Source organism: Augochlora pura, chromosome 9, assembly GCF_028453695.1.
Source record: "Augochlora pura isolate Apur16 chromosome 9, APUR_v2.2.1, whole genome shotgun sequence".
NCBI classification, from domain to species: Eukaryota; Metazoa; Arthropoda; class Insecta; order Hymenoptera; family Halictidae; genus Augochlora; species Augochlora pura.
Window position 1 is genome coordinate 1,499,865 of NC_135780.1, and position 19,870 is coordinate 1,519,734.

The window sequence follows — 19,870 nt, forward strand, 5'->3', positions numbered from 1 at the left end:
AACTATTAGATAATAATTGACTACCCAGTTCTTATTGAATTAGTTAACTTCTTTTGGTAAACACGAGGGTTGAAAAAGACAAAGCGTTGTTATCTAGGAAACCATATATTTCATACGAAAACGAAATGTAAAGTTAAAACTTATTAATGGGCCCCAAAAAGGGCTCGCAATGTCCATAAATATACGTATGCCGGTAAACAGGCATCGCGTGTTAATAAGAGAGAAAATATAAAAAATATACGATAAAGATGGTTTATACAGTTACAAAGTATAACTGTTGATAGTGCAATGAGTTCGAAGAGTTTCAGAACGAAAGGAGCGTGGCTAGTATAGCCGACGGATCTACTACGATTGTCTCGAAGAAGACTCTATTTTCCGTTAGGATTTCTGAATCGTGTGAAAAGAAAAACGAAGAAATGATCGTCCGGCATCATTAATGCAACAGGTAAGCAGCGTCGAGTGCAACGTAGTCGCTTTAACAATCGTACGATCTTCTTTTTATATTTTATCTTTGTAAAACTATGCGCTTGCAGCGATTCTTCTTCAATAATTTTCAGTATTGACAATTCCATGAGTGGGACACCTTCGATTCTCCGTCTTAAGTTACATTATTTCCGTTTCTTGCATTTGGTTCTTCCTCGACGTCTGCGAGAAGAGTTCGGACGCGTGTCTGTTTTCTTTGAAGATCTGCGAACATAGCAATCATCAAGCATGACGTCTCCATGCCCAATTAAAGCGGATTAGTTACCTGTGAACCCTATTCACCGACACAGAAGTGTGCTTCTTTAAGGTCAAGTGCTGTTGAACCAGTTCCGCTAATTTACCTTGTTGAGCAAGCATCGAAAGAAAGGTACAAATGAACTCGTCGTAATTGTGTGTTCTGCGGCAATCGTCAATCTATGGAAAACGATACTATGTGTAATTAAACTTTCAAAGAACTAATGATTCTGCGATTTTGCGGTGACTACCTTATATTTATTCCTTTTGTCGTTCTCGTCTTTCAAACTGGTCTCGCAGATACTTATTTCGTGCTCCAAGTTCTTCAACAACGCTAGAAGATCTTTAGGTGCAAATGTATGCGGTTCAAACAATTCCGGATACTTCGAACATAATTTTGGATCTATTTTTTCAACCTTCTTCTCCTCGGTAACTGTATCACCGTTACTGGTCTTTACTCTAGCATGAGGTATCCTAACTTCTCCAGATAAACAGACCTTTTTGTGCAGGTGACCACTGTCAGAAACTAATCTCTTACCGTTTATATTGATGTTTCCCAGTGATCGACCTAAGCAAATATTTTTTTGCATTATTAAAATACAATAAATTAAGATACATTGTAGAGAACATATACGTACTCAAACCAGCCTCGTGTTTCTCGTCCCCAGCCACTCTAATCACCACAAATTTTTTGAAGTCTTTTGTGGACGTGGGACTGCTCTGACCAGAATTCCAACCCCATGCTACAAGAAAAAGATCAGAATTTTCAATTCTAAAATGTCAGACCGTGTTACTGTAATATGGTCAAAATACATAAATGCTGTAGGTCGACTAACTGTATCCGAAAGGTGTCAAACGACATGTGGGGGAACGTGCGAAAAGCAAATAACTCATCAAGAAGATGCCCAAAGTTCAGTCTACTGAAGAATCTTAGATAGAACACTTCAAAATGAGTGTGATACTATTTATTTTTTGTTCCCTCTTGATTGCAGTTGAATCATCAAAATGTCCTGAACCAAGGAAACCTCATCCTACTAGCTGTACTGTGTTTTACAATTGTGTGAATTTACCTGAAGGTGGATACGTCTGGGTACCCAGAAAGTGTACAGAAGGCTTGGTAAAACGATTTATCATTTACGAAATAATTTATAATTTGAGATTAACTTATGCGTCCCGTTTGCAGGTGTTTCAACCATATCTACGAATGTGCATTCTGCCTGGTGATTCTTGGTCTTGTGATACATTGTCAACAGACTCTATTGTAACAAATAAGTACGACACACCTGAATTGATCGATCCAAACGAGACCAGTTATATGGGCTCAACAGAGGATCCTTTGAATTTTTCTGAACTTATTGATTCGTCCTATGCTAGCGACGATAATGATGAATTAAAAAATGAAATGATGACGCCATACCCGGTAATTCAGATTCAAGAGCCAATGAGAAATCAACAAGACAAAATGATATATAATGTACAAAATCATTACAAGAAGGAATATTTGATGTTAAATCGTTTAATGCAACATTTATCAATTCACAAGGAAATAACCATTCCCCTAGAACTTTTGGCTTCACTATCTACATCTCCAAAAGTTACAACTGAGGCTTCAGCCAAGACAGAATTTTCTAAAGCCAGCCAGCAGAGTGTGTTAATGAGTTATTTCATACAGAATCATATTCAACAAACTAAGTTAGAAAATGATATCACAAGTAATACAACACAGAAAGATACAGTTGAATATCCTGTAAAAACCGAAGAGAAGGTAATGCAGAATGTGAAAGCATTAAACGATACGTTAGAGATCCTGCTTGACGATCCAAATAACGTCGACAAATTAATTTTAATTACATCTAATTCTGGAGACAGGCAATATTTCACAGTTGAAAAATATAAATCGCTCGGCTATCGTGTGGATTCTAAGTTTATTCAAATAATACCATGTGTGGGAAATGTTCGTATGCCGAACGAAACCGACTGCCTTAGATATTACGTGTGCAAACCGGAAACAGTCTCCATAATCGAGCACTCGTGCCCATCTCACACTGGGTTTAATAAATATACCAGGGTTTGCGATAGAGAAAGCTATACCAAGTGCTTAAAGAACAATCAAGATAAGAATGATGTAGACAGTGACAACACAACTGAAGTTAAAGCCTCAAATAATGTGTGTACAGAGCATGGAAAAATAAAAGATACGACGTCTGAGGCACATTATTACATTTGTTACTCCACATCGGGGGACTCTAATGATTTTAGATCTGTACGAATGACGTGTCCAAACAGTTTGATATTTTGCCAGCATAAAAAAGTTTGTACAATCAAACGACTCTGCAAGGGGATATAGAGTACCTTGAGTTGGAGAATTAAACGCGGACCCGATCTCTGACGATGTGTCGGTACTGGAGGAGCTGTGGGCTGGTGAAGTTTGAATTCGAAGTGGAGTTGCATAGTCCAATGCACACATTACTACCTTTTCCATGCCGCTGTAACGTTACAGTATCTTTTACCTAACTATTTTTTATTTACAAATAATTTAACTGTAAGCCTGAGTAAATAAAATATTAAATCCATTTTTACTTTGATTCTGTCTTGCCAGAGGTTATGCCCGATCCTGATTCCTCCATATCCCCTGTAGCATCACTTCTCTCAACAGTAATAGCTGGTACAGAAGAGTCATCGATTTCTGATTTAGTAGGTAAAACATTATCGTCGTCAGTTTTACTCTTTTTCTCGTAGTGCTTGTCCGACTTATCAGAGTCGTTCACGCTCTTTTCGGACCCATCTTGATGGCTTAACTTAACAAGCTGTTGTAATGCCTCTAGTACTATTTGTCTATTAGTCTTTAACATAGTTAATTTATGAGATATAGCCAACCGCCGGTCAGGAACAACAGCCATTAAATTAAATCTTATGTCCTGTAATTGCTCCCCTGTTGCCATCCCTAAACGATCGGTTATCACGCGTCTAAATTGTTCAGTCCACTCTTCATGCTCTTTCCATGGGCCATGATCCATAGGATATGGTTTCAAACCATCCAATTCAAATAGTCTACCATTAATTGGTACATAACTAACAAAGTGGAAAGCTTCCCCAGTGAATCTACCAGTAGACACTCCAGTATTTTTGTCTTGGCGTCTCTTGGCTTGGGGCATTGCATGTGAATTATGAGCACACGCTAATTCAGGGGTGTTTCCAATTGCCCAGCCTTTGTTCTCTGGACACATACCTGATGTATGCATTTTCAATCTGGATAGAGTTGTACCCAAATGAATATTTGGGCAATTAAGTAACACTGATAGCAGTGCATGAGTTGCACAGCTGTTGGGTACAACCTGTAAAATAATAGTGATTTAGAAATTTTGTGGATCTTATTAGTGTAAATATCATACCTGCTGCGCAAAGAATATATTGTTGACGATATCTTCATCTTTTACGAAGCTCTCATCTTGCTCTACAACCTTACGTCTAGACCTTCTTTCCTCTATCCAACGAAACAAAAATATAAATCCGTATACTGGACCCTCCAATGATTTTTGCAAATCATATATTTCTTCTACTTGCACACCTTTCACTCCAAAATCTTCTAGCAGTAGTGTAAACAAACCTGCAAAAAAAATCATGTCAATGTAAGTATAACATATAAAAAACAGTAAAGCAAGCAGATTCAAATGATATACAAATTTAAGTAAAAATATATGTAAATAAAATGGACCATAAAATTGTACTTAAAAACCTCTAGTATCAAGAAAGAACATAAATAGTCCATTTTATTATGAGTCGAACATGCATATAGTGTATGTATACAAATGCTGTAATGTATTTGAAAGGAATTTGAAAATATGTATGTTCAATGTAATTTGAGGTATGGAGATTTGGTGTTCACAATGTGGCTTTCTTAAATATGTTAGCTTAAACTTATATGTTCCCGCAACTCGTTCTATTGCTTCAATAATAGTGATAATTGAAACACATTTACGTGGTGATTATGTCGCACCTGGGTCACTTTCCAATTCTAGCCAACCTTCTGTCAATCGATTTATATCAACTGGCATTCTGTGTTGAGTTCCAAGTTCAACACTTCGAAAAATTGTACATTCTTCTAGAAGTTTTGTTATACTCTGACAATTAAAGGCGCCATGTTACATCAAAACATATGTCATGTGACTGCATCACGTGGTAAAACAGCCTTAAAAAAATTATTAAAGCTGTTTTCATTAAGATTTATTTTTTTCACTTTGTTTCAACAAATTCTTAAAATTTAAATTCATAAATTTCTCCAACCGTTAAGAAGATAAAATCTTTGAATTTAAACAATTTTTTAAGTTAAACAAGCATAAAAGTTTCCACAAAAGTTCATTCATCGAATATTTATTACAAGTTTAATCTGTCATTTACTAACTTGTAACCAGTGTTTAAATTATATTTATCGTTAATTCGAAGGGTTTACAATTTGCTTTATAAATTAAAAAAATAAATGGAAAGTAACCTTAACACAAGGATTGATAGCAGCGCGCTCTATTAACAGTTCTGGTAAAGTCCTTTGAATGGTCGTACATATGTACATGCATACATACTGCAGCCACGTATGTACGTTATTCAGTAATGTTTTTAATTAGTTGATAGTAAAGATAAATTATTAATATGAACATTTATGCAATAGTAATCAACTTGTTATTGATTATTCAATTATCACAATGTACATTGTCACCGCCGAAGGGAAAGGGTAGCAAAAAGAGTAAAGGAAAGATTGAAAGCAAGGTACAGGAAATTGAATTACTAAAATTGTTCATAAACTATTTAGATTTTCTTTTATTAACCAATTAGATTTACAGAAAGGCCCCGGTGAACAAGATGTTTTCAGTCGATCATTGGTAGTGAAGAATCCTAAGGCTAACGACATTATACGAGAATCTGGAGTCTACTATTCCAACACAACCAACAGACGATTTACCGGGGATGTTTTGGGATATATCACACCGGTATGTTTATTTATTTGTTGAAATTTTTCGCGGAAGTAGTCAATTACGAGTTTTAAAATAGCCACATATGCTTCAACATTAACCCTTAAGTGGTCTGTCCAAATGGAGCTCAAATACATGATGGCTCCAATAGTCCACTTAAGGATTAAGCACGGTTAATTGACAAACGGTATTGTTACTGTCTTGATTTTATTAGATACTATCTAGAAACTCAATATTTACTATAATTTGTACCAAAACCTTGACATAACCTTTTCCAGTGGAATAACAATGGACTAGATGTTTCTAAAATATTCCATGGGAAACTTACAATGGTATCTCCAGTATGGTTGGCATATCCTGAAGGCAATGCACCTAGCTATAAGTTATCAACTCATGATGTCCAAAAGAGATGGATGAAAGAAATGAGAGCAGCCAATAATGTGAAACATCAAGTGAAAAGTAATATACTTTAAAATGATAATAATATAAAATACATTTTTCTACAACCCTTATTTTGTTTTAGTCATGCCAAGAGTACTGTTCGAACACTGGTCAATTGATGACATCGTTGGACTGTACAGTGAGACTCACAAACAAACAAATCTAATGTCTTCTCTTGTGGAAACTGCCAAGGTGAATATACTAGAATAAATATTAAAAGAATTGCCCTAACAAATATATTATTCTGTTTCAGGCATTCCACTTTGATGGCTATGTATTGGAAATATGGAACCAATTTGTACTAACAGGTGTGGAAGCTCAGATTGTGGTATCATTAATTCAATCAATTGCTCAAAGGCTTAAGGAGAACAACTTGAATACAATCCTGGCTGTTCCACCGTCAAGCGGGTGAGTTACTTTCCTTTTATTTCTTATTGCAGCTTTTGTTGGACTGGTGATTTAGTGTGAGTGAGGCTCTCTGACCTTCCAGTCCAAAGGTTCAATTGTTCAACAAGGATCAGTTTGACCAACTGTCTCCATACTTACAAGCTTTCTCGTTAATGACTTACGACTATTCGAGCGTTCAAAGGCCAGGACCTAATAGTCCTATTGATTGGGCAAGGGAGTGTGTGGAATTGTTGGTGCCAGAGAAGGGCCCAAAACGATCACAGATATTGCTAGGTCTTAATTTCTACGGATACAATTACACGCCCGAGGGCGGCGGAGCCATATTAGGTTCAGATTATCTCAAACTTCTTGAATCCTATAAAGGGAAAATTCAGTGGGATGACACCAGCAAAGAGCACTTTTTTGAGACAAAGTAAGAACACAGTTCATTTCATCCTGATCTGGAATCAGAAGCATGGATAAGATAGTATTATTAGAAAAGCTACTTTGGTTCAGGCTGGAATCGTTTCAGGTCATCAGGGGTCAGTGGAATTGTCTTTTATCCCACGTTATATTCGATTGTGCAACGACTGGATCTTGCCGCAGAGTTGGGTACAGGCGTATCGATTTGGGAGCTCGGTCAGGGACTGAATTATTTTTATGACTTGTTATAAATATTTTTATATTCAACAGAAATATACATCAGATTAGAAAAATACAACGGCAGTTACCAAATAGCATTGTTACAGTTAGTTTTTCTAATAATTTAAATACCTTAAGGAGGAGCCCGGTTAAGAACGCTGAAAATGCGGTGATTTCAACAACGTTTTCTCAAGAAACTGAAAAGCGAATGTTAACAAACTTTTCCATTGAAAAATATTTGGTAGAAAAGAATTTTTTGAACAAACGGGGCTCCACCTTTAACAATTACGCTAAGTTTAAAAGTTTCTAAAGTCTTCACGCTATTTTATACATGCTCCATTAGGTATTATCATGTCATTATTATTGTTCTTCGTTATCTTTTGCTGTCCCTTATCTTTCATTGTCATCATAGACTGCGGTCCGCCCACAATATTGTACATCAAAGCCCAGCACGACTTTGCAGGCAGTATACTATCATAAGAAATGATATCAGTTCTCCATTCAAACAGGTATATCAAACAGTGTTATGAGCAATAAACCTTACAATTTAAGCGGTAGCAGGAACCTAACTGCCTCCGGTATTAAAACGACTATTTGATTTACTAATATCCCAGATACAACTTTCTCAGCCACGTATTCGGGTTCTAACATTTGCGTTACTCTGCAAATCACAAATATTTACAAGGGAGCCGGCAAATTTGGTTTCAGTTCAGCTAATAGTTACCTAGGTTTCACTCCTTCAAACATGCCGGTGTTAATGTAAGAGGGACACACCAGGGTCGTGTGAATCCCATCGTAGCCGTGAACCTGGACAATATTTGTTGCGTATCATCGAGTTTTCCAGTCGAATTAACATTTGTAAATTATCCTTACTTTAAGTTCGGTATAAAGACTCTCGTGATAGCCAATAGTCGCAGACTTGGTAGCGGAATAATCGGTGCATTTGTAAGTTCCGAGAAACCCTGCCATGCTGGCGATAGTTACTATATGGCCGTAATTGTTCTTCATCATATCCTTTAAAAACGCTTTGGTAATCTGTCAAATAGGGAACATTAAATTCGCTGTATACATTATTTATGATGAAACAATGTTCCATTGTACTTGCCCAATAGTGTGCAAGTATGTTGATTCTATAGGTACGCTCAATTTCTTGGTCGGGTAGGTTCAATAGCGTTTTTCCCCATACGTAAGCGGCATTATTAACCAACAAGGTCACCTGTTGAATAATGTAGAGTCGCAAAGGATGCAAATAATAAGGATGGTAGATTAAATTGTGCGGTGCTTTTGGTAACTTACAGATCCTACTTCAACTTGCACGGTCTTCGCAGTTTTGTATACTGCCTCTCTGTCTGCGATGTCGCAATGGTAGCTCCAACATTTTCCACCAGCCTCCCTTATTTCTCGGACCGTATCGTTCATAGCTGTGCGCAATAAATATTAGTTGTCTTATGAGAGTACTCCTAAAGAAGCTAATCAATGGTAATTTCATCGACAAAGTTTGCAAATCGCTGGTAGAAATGTGTTCGAACTTGCCGGAAGTGTTGATATCCCAGATAACCACGTGAGCTCCTAGTTTGGCCAGCTTCTTTGCAATTAGACTTCCGACGCCACCTGCACCCCCGGTGATCAGGGCGACCTCCCCTTTCACAGACTTCGCACGGAAGCGTTGTGGGACGAATGTCAGCAAAATTGCCTCGATTATGTAAATGATCGTCATTCCCGCGAACAGTACCAGGTCGTACATTAAGGTTGCCCATTCCGGAAACGCCATTTGTCACTCTGAGCTACGGGAGCATAATTTCGATTAAATAAAATCTACCTGCAAATTGAACACCATCCGTGTCAAACTCAAATTTTACTCGATTTATTTAACTCTTATCTGACGTTAGATATTCAAGCCTAATGTATAAAGTCGCGTCAGAGGTGACTTACAATCGTAAAAGATTAAATTCGAAACACTCAGTCCGTACTCTCGACCAATCCAAATGGCAAATTCAAATTTGAACCGTTCGATTGAAATGAAAACCCTAAAAGTTCGATAAAAATATTGATCAAAACATCCGATTTAACTGTGCAAATGTCAACGGTCCTATTTAAATTCAAATTATCCCGGTCCAATTCAAATTAAAACTTGAAGCGATTCAAATTGAAGTGTTCGCGAACCAGTTTTAAATTCAAAACGAGTTCGGCTAGCGCAATCGAAGTTTTCTCCGTGCGGAAGCTGATACGTATTTTCTCACGATGTTGATCAGAAAGTATTAAGAGAATGGCTGCCACTGCGGACGGTTTTAAGGAAAAGTGGCCCTTGTTTTGTTTCTCCATTTACAAAAGATAGGAACAACCGCTACGCGACTTTCAACGGTAGATACAAATTGACGGGATTACGGTACGCGGATAGAAGTGGTTGCACCGGTCTACGATCGAGCCTGGGATTTGCGGTTGTCGGTGTTATTAACCACGGTCGATGCACCAAGACCCCTTCGCGCCGATGCAGCCACGGATGCAACGACTGTAGAATTTATTCTACGCTCGTTCCCGGGACACGTCAGATTGAATATTTATCGAATCTATCATTAGCGAAGAACATCCTTCCGGGACGGTTCATAGAACTCGCCGGCCGAAATACGGACACAGCTGTTTCCTTTGTTTTCCAGCGACAGAACTTTCGAACAGTTTCCCGAAAAATTCGTTGTATCTTCTCGCGCGGTCGCGCGATATACTATAAAGTGGAGCTTAGAGATAACATCGACACTTGTTGCAACAGGTGAAAGCCGCCACGAATATGGAAAGTTTTATTTCAGAGATACACGAAACCGTGTAACAACATTTTGCTCCGACACCGTTTTTTATTACAGTCGTCGTCACTGGGATCGTTTGCCTCTTTAATTGGAATTTTTAATTGAAATTGTAGTGCGGCGGAGTTCTAATTCAATCTGTAACGGTGAACTGCAGTTTGCAACGGTAAAGTACGGACTCAATTTTTAACGGTAAATTATGAGCGTACGCTGGTGGACGAAATGATAAGGCAATTCAAGATTTGTGGGTATGATTATATATTTGTACGTATACGTGGAAAATGAATACACAACAAAACAAGATAGCAGTATTGACGTAATATATGAAGACGTTAAATAAATCATTCGAACTATTTGTTACTTATACAAAAAGAGAAATTGAAATTTTCGATGGACAAAATGGTAAGGCACTTTGAGTAAGAAATAAACAAAAGTGTTAAAATAAAAATTTTGGTCAATTTAAAACATTTACATTTTCCTTTTAAAATAATCTTTTACTATATGAGTGATATGCACAGCTGCATTATCTTGCTGAAATATATATTTTATGTTTACTTGCGTAAGTTTCTTCTTATTGCCTGTCCAGATTTAAATAGACAACACTAGTCGTAAGTCCTCGACAAAATTTTACTTTCCTCTTACCTCTATGGCCGACACTGTCATTATTACGACTATGGCCGACTATGTCATTACTTTACTACCACTACATTGTAGAAATAGTATTTGTACGTTTGCATTTTTTCCACTGAATATGCTCTATTGCAAAACTTAATCGAACGGTCTAATGTTTGTGCGTTAATGGCGTCTTTATAGCAAATTTCATTCGTTTTAACTAGCTCATTTTTAAAAAATTCTTTTTACCGCTTTCATGGATACGTTATTTCCGCAAAATGAGTTTTTTCCCCTTGAAAAAGTGCTGCAGGTCTTCCACTTCAATTTTTATTTCGCATATTTCTCAGAGTTTCATAACATGTTTTATGTAATGCACAGACTTCTTAAATTTTGTTTGTAATTTGAACTTGGTTTTCTCTTTTCTCACACTTTAACTGGAGTATTTTAATCCTCTCGTCTTTTTCTCGACTCATATTTCAATTTTGAATTAAACAATATTTAAGCACTTATAAACCGATTATAAACAAGTGATTTCCATACGATAGACTTGCATAGAACTGCACACTTCAACGTGTTCAAATAGATTAATTCAAGTGCCTCATTAATTTGTCCACTAGAAACTTCAAAGCCACAATGCTCTGTCTTTTGTATGTTTATACTAGAACATGGTTCTGAAAAAAAGTCGTGTCTTTTTTATAGCATCCAATGATTAATATTTCATGAATAAAGAGTTACAATTTACTATTCGTAACTTCAAGATTTAAGTCATTTTAAATACACATGAAATTTCTTATGTGTACGACGGTGTCTTATCATTTTGTCCACTAGGGTAGATACGGTTAATCGAAGCACTGTTCGCAGAAGAGCGTTCACAGCGAATCGTTACTTACTGGTCTCCATCCAATTACTAAAACACCACTTATCGACACTGATCAGTTTGTCACTGAGAATAGTAATTATTTATTATATACCTAGCAGTCGACTCCTTGAACTGTGATAGAAAACAGAATTAATCGTTGTTTATGGTGCTCGAAGGAGGTTGAGGTTGGCAAAACAGTTCTCAGACGGTCGCGTGCCTGTTCAAAGACCGGTGTTGACTGACACTGAACCTCGGCTATGCGTTCGAAATGCAAGTCCGGACGGTGTTTTGCTGCCTAACTTCAACCAATGGCACAGTGGCGTACACGAGAAATGCTGTTTAAGATCTCATGAGAGAGAAATTCGTTTGATATTACACTTAATTATAAGTTATAATACTTTGTGAAGCCGATCGCCACGCTCTGTTAATCTTGACTTAGACAGTGACGACGAAATAACCCGAGTCTATCTAATCATGTTGACATCATTATGCAGTCGGTTCCATTTTCTTACGAGTGTCCTGCACGCCAAAAATAATAGTTTACAACATTTTGTATTAACAATTCTCGAGTTTACCAGGGATTGAATCGTTGGTGCCCATCGTGGATACATCCCTGAATTTACTATAGCGAACTATAGTGCAAGGCGCATTGGAGACTCGAGGCTGGTACCTGATACCCTAGAAAAGACCTGTACCATTTCATGGTGAAAGTTTCCTTGCCATTCTCCTACAATCTTCTTCGTGCTATCTTCATTTATTATAGAATCTGCAATCTGGATAAAATAGATTTTCAATGGAACACGAAGCTAAGAGGAAGATGCAGGTACTTTACAATGATTCACATAGTCGCTCAAGGGGGAACCTTGAAAAACAATTGATCAAAGTCCTTCACGTTTCAGATTAGTTTCCGAACTGTGCCATTCGAGCATTAGCTGCGTTGATCGTCGATTTAAGTCCCATCGGTTGCATCGAAGTTTGAACTTCTGCTATGAAATTCAAATTCCAACGATCACATTCGAATTCATACCTTTACCGGTTTCATTGAAGCGAAAATTTGGTTTACATTGAAATTTAAATCTTAACGTTTAGATTCGGGTGAAAATCCTAACGGAGACTTTCGTATTTAAATCTGAGCAGCCACGTTCATATTCTAATTTAAATATTGCCGATCAAACGTCGCGACGAACAAAAAATTTGTATGCCATGATGTCCAAGTTAGAATCTCGAGGGTTCAAGGATAAGTCAAGCTAATCACTCCGATCGAATGAAATTTCTTTGTCGCGCAGTTGTCTCCGCCGTGGTTTGGTGATTAAAATTCCTTCCCTCGGTATTAGCAAATCCGTAAATGCAGGAAGGCTCGGTATTACGGAAAATTGCACGCGAGGTCATTGATTCGCAATCCATCGTTGACCGCGCGGTTCTTTTAGGTAGAAAGTTACGAGATCCAGCGGAATCCTTGCGTTGCGCGCGTGTGCAATACAAATATGCTGTTTGATTGTTTCATCTTGCGCAACTGTAACGGAAATTTATTCGCCGGCCGCGCGCCGGCTAAATTTCCGCGTATAGAAGATTATCGAAAACCATAATCTCCCCAACCCGACACTTTCTACACGCATCATTTCAATTTACCTTCGAATCGCAACATCATCCTACTGCGGTCTGCACGATTGCTCGCGGTGCATCATGCGGCGCGCGTCCTATTGTCAGCAGCTTCGTCGCGATCATAAGTTGATTAGGTCTTAACTGTTGGACCATTCAGTGCAGAGTGCCAATCCCAGTAGCGGCCCAGCAAGTTTGAGCACGCCGTTGAAAAGTTAGGTGAACGTCCTCCGCCTGAAATTTTGTGGAAATCAAGCATTTCGAGTTCAGGACACGGCTAGACAGCGGGAGATGAAATTGTTAGCAACTCGGTGAAAGGATGACGTTCAAGATCTAGGTCGGTGACACTCTTCCCTTGCGAACAACCAGAAGTGTAACCGAAACAAAAGTATTGCACAGGCATCCCTACTCCGTGCTTGATTTCTAATTCCCGAAGAGTGAGAAAGAGACTTCCTGCGCCATGTAACGTCGCCTTCCTCGTTCTTTCGCAACGCTTAATGGTCAAGACGTCCTATCGGAATTGGACGTATCCACGGTTCTCGTTTTTTTTTTCTTTCTCCAACGGGCATGCGACGTTATCGATGTCCGCCAAAGACAAGACCTCGGAATGAAATGTTGCGCCGATGAATCCGCGAATCGTTTCATTAGACATGCATCCCGTCGCTCTTCGTAATGAATCACGGTTGCATCGATGAATAAATGAAAGATAAGTATTCTTTATTGGAATCCTTTCGAGGCGGCAGGACTAATAAATGTCGCTGTCGTTTTCAATGTTCAAGGATCGACGTGGATCGGGTCTTTAATGAGTATCCTATCAGGAGATGTCCGTTTCCTGAGCGCTGGGTGATCGGTACTGCTATATTCGACGCTGATTATTCGCAAGACATATTGTCACGTAATTCCCTTTTACGGCTCTCGTGAAAGTTAAACAGGAATTATTGAAAATCAAGGCGATGTTTGAGTCCCGAGTGGTAGCCGATAGATCCTGCTAGGATCTGCGCTGATTCCTCGAACAAATTTCACTGTAACCAGAAAGGAACTCTCGGAAATTGATCCGGGCTAGATTTTACTCCGCTTGCTTACAAAACATCAAGACACGTAATTTCCTTGTTCTTCTGTTGTCGCGGTGTTAAATCCAAAAAGGGACCGTTAACAATTATGCAAACAGTGAAAGCGACATTGTGTAATTTTTATACGTTCGAGCAGAGATCGACGTTGCGATATTGTTATCTAGCGAGATCGAGCGACGCATTAAAGAACGCGCTACTAACGAGAATAATTTCAAATAATTTCAAACACGAGTGCAATTTCAATGACCGATGTTTGAAATTGCGCGTCCATCGGGCTCGCAGTACCGGCAACTCCATCTGTCGGAAAAACGCAAACGCTACAACTTTACCGACATAGTTGCTTAAAATTTGTCACACGAAGAAATTGATGTGGGACAATTTTAACGTCGATTCAAATTACAACGATCGAAGTTATGTTCGCTGTATCATATTTACAGCAAATTCGAGCGACAGTTTTTGTGATCGTCTTTAACTCGAATTTCGAATTTAACGTCATAATGGCGGATTTTGAATTTCAATGAGCGACGAATATAAAAGTGACATAGAAGTTTTGCAATACGGTCTATCAGAGTGGACAGGGGAGAGAGAAGGCTTCTGCCGTGTAAATATTTGTACGTTTACGTATTTGCATATTTAGTAACCGCCTAGTGGAGCAAAAAAGTTGAGGACCATTCTATTCGACTTCGGCCAACGCAAATTCCGGCAGGAAGGTGCACATACGCCGACAATAATTTCGTAATTTTTTAAACACTCGATGCTTTTTCTACGAGGGTCGCTTCCTACTGAAAAACTTAATTTCACAACGAATTCTCTTCGCTTCCGCCATGCTCCGTCGCAACTTCGTAGTCTTAACGTCGAATTTAAATTCAGGTGCCAATGGTCAAGTCTCAGTCGAAACTTTTACCGTCGAACCTCAATTTGCACCGTTGAGCTGCGTATTTAACGATAGCGTCAAAATTCAAGTCGTAATTATGAAATTCAAGTCATAATTTTGAAAATCAAGTCATAATTTTGAAATTCGAGTCTCAATGTATAAACTGAAATTAGAAATTACTTCGATGGGCAAATCTTAACGCTAAACTTGTAAATGATGAATGTGTGCCGCACTGTAAGACAAACAAGATTGAATTTATTTCTATAATACTTGAGTTGAGAAAGCGATTCGATCATTTCCTACGGAAGAGTCTTTATTATTTCATTACAATAATCATAATTTTGTGACATACAACATATGAAACCGGTTATCTTGACCGACTTGCTAGGTTTAGTGTTAAATTCCGCGATGATTCGAACGAACCATTCGGTAGCAAACATCCGAACGGCGAGCAAGGAACAAAAAATTGATCGCACTTACAATAACAGGCAGAAAGGGAAAACTTTCTAATTGCAAGTAGGTTATTGCGAAATCTCGTGTATTTTTACTGATTTTTTGCCACTCAACGTCAGAGGGGGAAGGTTCGACGGCACCGTTAGCATCCGATTTGGGATCCGGCGTGATATCAGCTGTCAGGACCTCAGCGATCAGACTATTTGTATGGTCGGCTCACTTTCACTCATAGAGCTGCCCTGGAAAGCTGCCGGTGTCATGGGGAGATAGTCTGTAGCACTGCCAGGCCGCTCGAATCGCCAGAACTGAGATTTCTCGTGTTCAAGTTCACTGGTTCCGCGACTTTCGATCTCCTCCGGATTTTCGACGCCCGAAACACGCCGCGACCCGCGCCCAAAACGACCGTACCTCGTGGATCAAACGGTCATAATCTCGGCTAGAATAATGTCCCCAAAACGGTAGGCTTCCAAGAAGCCAGTGGGCGTCTACTGCAAATAAAGGACGGAAACTGTTGCAAGTACCAAACGCTGATGGAGCAGGAACCGGTTTCGTTGATCTCGGATCTCCCTCAGCCTGCGATTCACCCGAGGTGAGCCTTGACGTCTTTGACCAACGCGAATCCTAGGATCCTCGCGCGTCGCGCACGCTGATCCCCTCGATGTAACAATGCAATTATTCTCGTATATGGATATATTTTTTAAACGCGGAATTCGCAGTCCGCGGTTGCGAGCGATGACGCGCGTGCCAGGAATATTTAGCCGAGAAATTTGTCTTGCAATCAGAACAGGTTGCGAATGGTGATTAGATACTTCTGTATCGCTATGCAAAGCTTATGCAAAGCCATTTTCAGGTTACGCTTTGCTGCTATGTTGTACCGACCGTTTGGATCCTCGAGTGCCGATTGAAAATTGCCAGCAATCTTAGATTAAGGCGAAAATTCTGCGAAATTGATTCGAGCTAGAACTCGAACTACATTCGAGATAGAAATCGATTCGGGTATGTTAATTAGAACATGATTTGTTGGATGTTGCAGCTTGCTCGACACGTTCTAAAGTCTTCCATCCTCTAAGCTTCCATTCCTTAAGCTTCAATAATTAATGCGAATTCACCGAGATTTATTAAAAATGTATATTCAGTCTTATTTTATGCACTGAGAAGAATATCTAGATTTTATTAGAATATTTCGCCCAAAGATTCTGCGCATGTATTGGAACATCGACTCAGACAGTTTCTAAGTCAATTAACTGTGGAACAAAAGAGATGTGAAAAAAGTAAGCTTCTGATCGCCATTAGAATACGAGATTAAACCCTCGATCTGCGTGATACATTAAATTTCACCGTCTTCTTCCTGATGGCTTGACAGCGAGAGTCGGGACAAGAATAATCTGCGAAAAGCTCCGTCTATTAATATTCCGCTTGGAAATCTACTCTCTCCGTCGAGTTGCGTCGACGAGCTCTCGCAGAAGACGTTGCTAGATCGCGAGCATGATCGCCGGTAGTTTTGTATCGGCGCGCCCCACGTTCTAGATCGTAAATTGCAGAAACAACGAGCTCTAATAATCCCGGGTGGCAGGGGGGGGGGGCGGCCACGAGGCCCATCTTGTTCCATCGGCTGTGCTCCACCGACCAGTCTACGAATTTAGGCTAGGAATTGTTCGAAATTCTTTTGTAATCCTTTAAGGATCTTCGGAATTTGCGGCTTGTACATCTCGATCAGTATATGTAGTTAAGTTGGACGATTTTTTCCATCGAATATTTTGAACAAATATTTTTCGTATAACGTCGATGATGTCTTTATAATTTAATCTACAAATATTAATTATATTCGTCAGAGGGCGTAGGGAGTATTAAGAGAGATTATCACAGTTGAAAATCTGCGTAAAATAGAAGCAACTAGCACAACATCGAAAGGATTCGAGTAGAAAGATGAAGTACATTGCAACAGCCTTGCCAGTTTCTCATAATTTAATCGTAACAAAATTCAGAATGATGCATTTATAAATGCATCAGGAAGTGATCGGGCTCGAACATTTGTTTTTGAGATGTGTTTGCCCGATAAGCTGGTGAAAGTGAAGATTAAGGTTCGCTCTTGCAATATTGCTGCTGTAAAACAATTATATCATCTTGCTTAGAATTGTAATTATACAGGAAATGCTCGCGGATATTAGTTTATCTAGGAAATCGGTTCTGTAACTATTCGAATATTTAGATCAGTATTCAAGGACCTTCGTTCAAACCTTTTGTGCTTGTTGCTCGCCTCGGCTATTACATTCGAAGGGCGCTGTAAAAATTTTATATCTATATATTCATATTAAGTCGAGTCATAAATATCTTCCCCCTTTTTATTACACATTTATTCTATTTATTTTATATTCTTGTTTCGTTTTGTTAATTTGTTTATTTTGAAGTCTTATCTGTTTAGTGAAAGCTAAATCTCGTTTGTCGCAGTGACTCAGACTAAGTAGGTACAAACAATGGATTCAAATAACTGCATTAACAGTTATTTATGACTCGTCGTAATACATATTTAGCTGCTTTGGAAATGAGGTGTAGTGGTCAGGTGTCTACCACGTCCCGGAAAAAGTAGCCTTTCAATGGATTCGTAATATTATTTAGGTTTTAGCCTGGCACGATGCGAGCTGGTTTATAATGGGGTACGCCACATGCGGCAGCTAGATTCACGTTTTCGCCAGCGTACGTCCTTGGTTCGAGAAGAGTACGTCTACCTCGGGTAACACGTATGTACATTCCTGATAACCGGCCCCTTGAAGTCGCGACCAGGCATTCCCATCTCTGCGTTTTCTCGCTGAACGTTTTACACGGACATTCGGTTATCCTCGCCCAACAGGATATTCTTTCCTTTTCTGAGAACTGAAATAAGTAGCCCTTAAAACTCCAGAAGCGACGGAGGCGCTCTCTTCTCCATGTAGACAGTCTCAGAAACCTGACTATCTTATCGTGACGACAATCCGTGACTTCGAGTGCAGGCCCTTATTCTACATATAGTAAAGTATCTTGCTACCAGTAAACTTGCCGCTGTATAAATAGAAGGTTAACTTGTTCATTATCCACCTGTACCACCTATAGCACTATAAAGGACGCTTCAATTTAATACTATACATATATATTTTACCAGTTTAACACGTTCGTTGCCGCGTCACCCATATCTGGGTGACATTGATTTCTGACCAATTTTGAAAATTTATTTTTATTGCAATATATTCGAGCAAAATGAATTCGACTATGATTTTTCGAATGCGAATGAGTTCTAGTGTCATCCCCTATGATAAATGTGAACTTTTTAGTTTTATTTTAATTAATTAAATTGCTTTAATTATGCGGGGATTTTAGTGTCTAATTGTCGGCGACGAACGTGTTAACAAACATATTGATCGCAAAGCAGAATAATAAAATTTACAACTGTTCAAAATTTGCTCCTTCTGCTTCATTATATTTTGTGAGCCTTCATCGAAGATTATTCACGACTGTCGCACACACGGTTATTATAAATTCATTCCACGCATTTTGTGAAACTAGTTTCAATTCGACTTGAATGATCGGGTGGGAGATCTCCTATTTTTAATAATGATAATATAAACATGATAGAAACGTTCGTGAACGGTAGTAGCAGATGTAAAAAGACTATTTAAAGAATAAAACAAATTTAGAAGACTAGATATTTACAAAAGAAAATGTTTTTCATAAAGGCACAGAATTTTCTCGGCATTCTGTTTACGCATGTATACGCATTTCAGACCGGATAGTTATCTCATTACCTTGTAACAATCAGCGAACGCGCTTTCAATATACGTTTGAGATACTTTTCAAATTCACCGATTACAGAACTGTGCCAGATCCATATTCCATCTGCATTATCTCAATGAATTCAAAGAAACGATCCATTCAAACGTCTTACATATCATAAAAAAGCAATAATCATCGAGACAAGGATACAGTTATTTATAAAATGAACCTGGTTTCATTCAATGAATAATGTAGCGAATCATTGTTGCTAGTATTGAAATAAAGAAATGAAGAACAGGTCAATGGAGAAGGACGATGAATCGAAGGAGAACCCGGCGGATCAATGACTGGCTGGCCATGGTCGACCTGTACTCCTCAATTAGAAGTTTTCACGCGCAAGATTACGTGTCCCACTAATGTCACAATCGCAGCCATTAATTCCTTTAGCGGTTAGGAAGGAAGACGTACGAAGTAAAGCAGGACAACTGTCCGACTTAACCCTAGATAGAAAGAGATCGCGATCCCTTTAGACCACTCGCGATGTCGACGTTTAATTAAGTGTGCTAAGTATGAATATTATTCCTTTGAAGTGGGTATAAAATTCTGTCTACTTGTCGACGATATTTAAGCATTGAAAAATATGGGAAATTAATGTAATCGGAAATTATCTAATCGCGATGGATTAAAGTAGAAAAGTTGAATTCGGAGTCGGT

At 38.7% G+C, this 19,870-nt stretch overlaps 4 protein-coding genes across 4 annotated transcripts; 2 read left to right on the forward strand and 2 right to left on the reverse strand.

Moving 5' to 3' along the window:
• Positions 1-97: 97 nt before the first annotated feature.
• Calypso (ubiquitin carboxyl-terminal hydrolase calypso) lies at positions 98-4,864 on the reverse strand. Its single transcript, XM_078190671.1, has 8 exons — positions 4,715-4,864; positions 4,110-4,324; positions 3,298-4,052; positions 3,070-3,203; positions 1,356-1,460; positions 969-1,285; positions 749-897; positions 98-687 (listed from the first exon to the last, which is right to left on the reverse strand). The coding sequence occupies exons 1-8, from the start codon at positions 4,770-4,772 to the stop codon at positions 609-611; spliced, it is 1,812 nt and encodes a 603-aa protein (XP_078046797.1). The 5' UTR covers positions 4,773-4,864; the 3' UTR covers positions 98-608.
• LOC144475093 (uncharacterized) lies at positions 1,667-3,096 on the forward strand. Its single transcript, XM_078190672.1, has 2 exons — positions 1,667-1,834; positions 1,901-3,096. The coding sequence occupies exons 1-2, from the start codon at positions 1,667-1,669 to the stop codon at positions 3,062-3,064; spliced, it is 1,332 nt and encodes a 443-aa protein (XP_078046798.1). The 3' UTR covers positions 3,065-3,096.
• Positions 4,865-5,268: 404 nt separating the features above from the next.
• LOC144474781 (chitinase domain-containing protein 1) lies at positions 5,269-7,330 on the forward strand. The gene is made up of 7 exons (XM_078190043.1): positions 5,269-5,478; positions 5,553-5,699; positions 5,960-6,140; positions 6,205-6,314; positions 6,376-6,530; positions 6,613-6,942; positions 7,042-7,330. Exons 1-7 carry the CDS (start codon positions 5,362-5,364, stop codon positions 7,181-7,183), a joined length of 1,182 nt encoding a protein of 393 aa, XP_078046169.1. The 5' UTR covers positions 5,269-5,361; the 3' UTR covers positions 7,184-7,330.
• A 141-nt stretch (positions 7,331-7,471) lies between these two features.
• Positions 7,472-11,631, reverse strand: LOC144474782 (estradiol 17-beta-dehydrogenase 11). The gene is made up of 8 exons (XM_078190044.1): positions 11,530-11,631; positions 8,685-8,935; positions 8,448-8,572; positions 8,257-8,367; positions 8,025-8,186; positions 7,876-7,958; positions 7,696-7,812; positions 7,472-7,622 (listed from the first exon to the last, which is right to left on the reverse strand). Exons 2-8 carry the CDS (start codon positions 8,920-8,922, stop codon positions 7,472-7,474), a joined length of 987 nt encoding a protein of 328 aa, XP_078046170.1. The 5' UTR covers positions 8,923-8,935; positions 11,530-11,631.
• Between the last annotated feature and the right edge of the window lie 8,239 nt (positions 11,632-19,870).

Excerpts from the sequence above, each read along its gene's own strand:
- LOC144475093 (XM_078190672.1), top strand. The coding sequence starts at position 1,667 with ATGAGTGTGATACTATTTATTTTTTGTTCCCTCTTGATTGCAGTTGAA. Across the intron at positions 1,835-1,900 it reads GAAAGTGTACAGAAGGCTTG|GTGTTTCAACCATATCTACG; the intron begins GTAAAACGATTT and ends TCCCGTTTGCAG.
- Calypso (XM_078190671.1), bottom strand. The coding sequence starts at position 4,772 with ATGCCAGTTGATATAAATCGATTGACAGAAGGTTGGCTAGAATTGGAA. Across the intron at positions 4,053-4,109 it reads ATATATTCTTTGCGCAGCAG|GTTGTACCCAACAGCTGTGC; the intron begins GTATGATATTTA and ends ATTATTTTACAG. Across the intron at positions 1,461-3,069 it reads GTTTAATTCTCCAACTCAAG|CATGGGGTTGGAATTCTGGT; the intron begins GTACTCTATATC and ends TTTTTCTTGTAG.
- LOC144474781 (XM_078190043.1), top strand. The coding sequence starts at position 5,362 with ATGAACATTTATGCAATAGTAATCAACTTGTTATTGATTATTCAATTA. Across the intron at positions 5,479-5,552 it reads AAGGAAAGATTGAAAGCAAG|AAAGGCCCCGGTGAACAAGA; the intron begins GTACAGGAAATT and ends TTAGATTTACAG. Across the intron at positions 6,315-6,375 it reads CTCTTGTGGAAACTGCCAAG|GCATTCCACTTTGATGGCTA; the intron begins GTGAATATACTA and ends ATTCTGTTTCAG.
- LOC144474782 (XM_078190044.1), bottom strand. The coding sequence starts at position 8,922 with ATGGCGTTTCCGGAATGGGCAACCTTAATGTACGACCTGGTACTGTTC. Across the intron at positions 8,573-8,684 it reads CTGGGATATCAACACTTCCG|CTATGAACGATACGGTCCGA; the intron begins GCAAGTTCGAAC and ends TATTGCGCACAG. Across the intron at positions 7,959-8,024 it reads GTCTTTATACCGAACTTAAA|GTTCACGGCTACGATGGGAT; the intron begins GTAAGGATAATT and ends AATATTGTCCAG.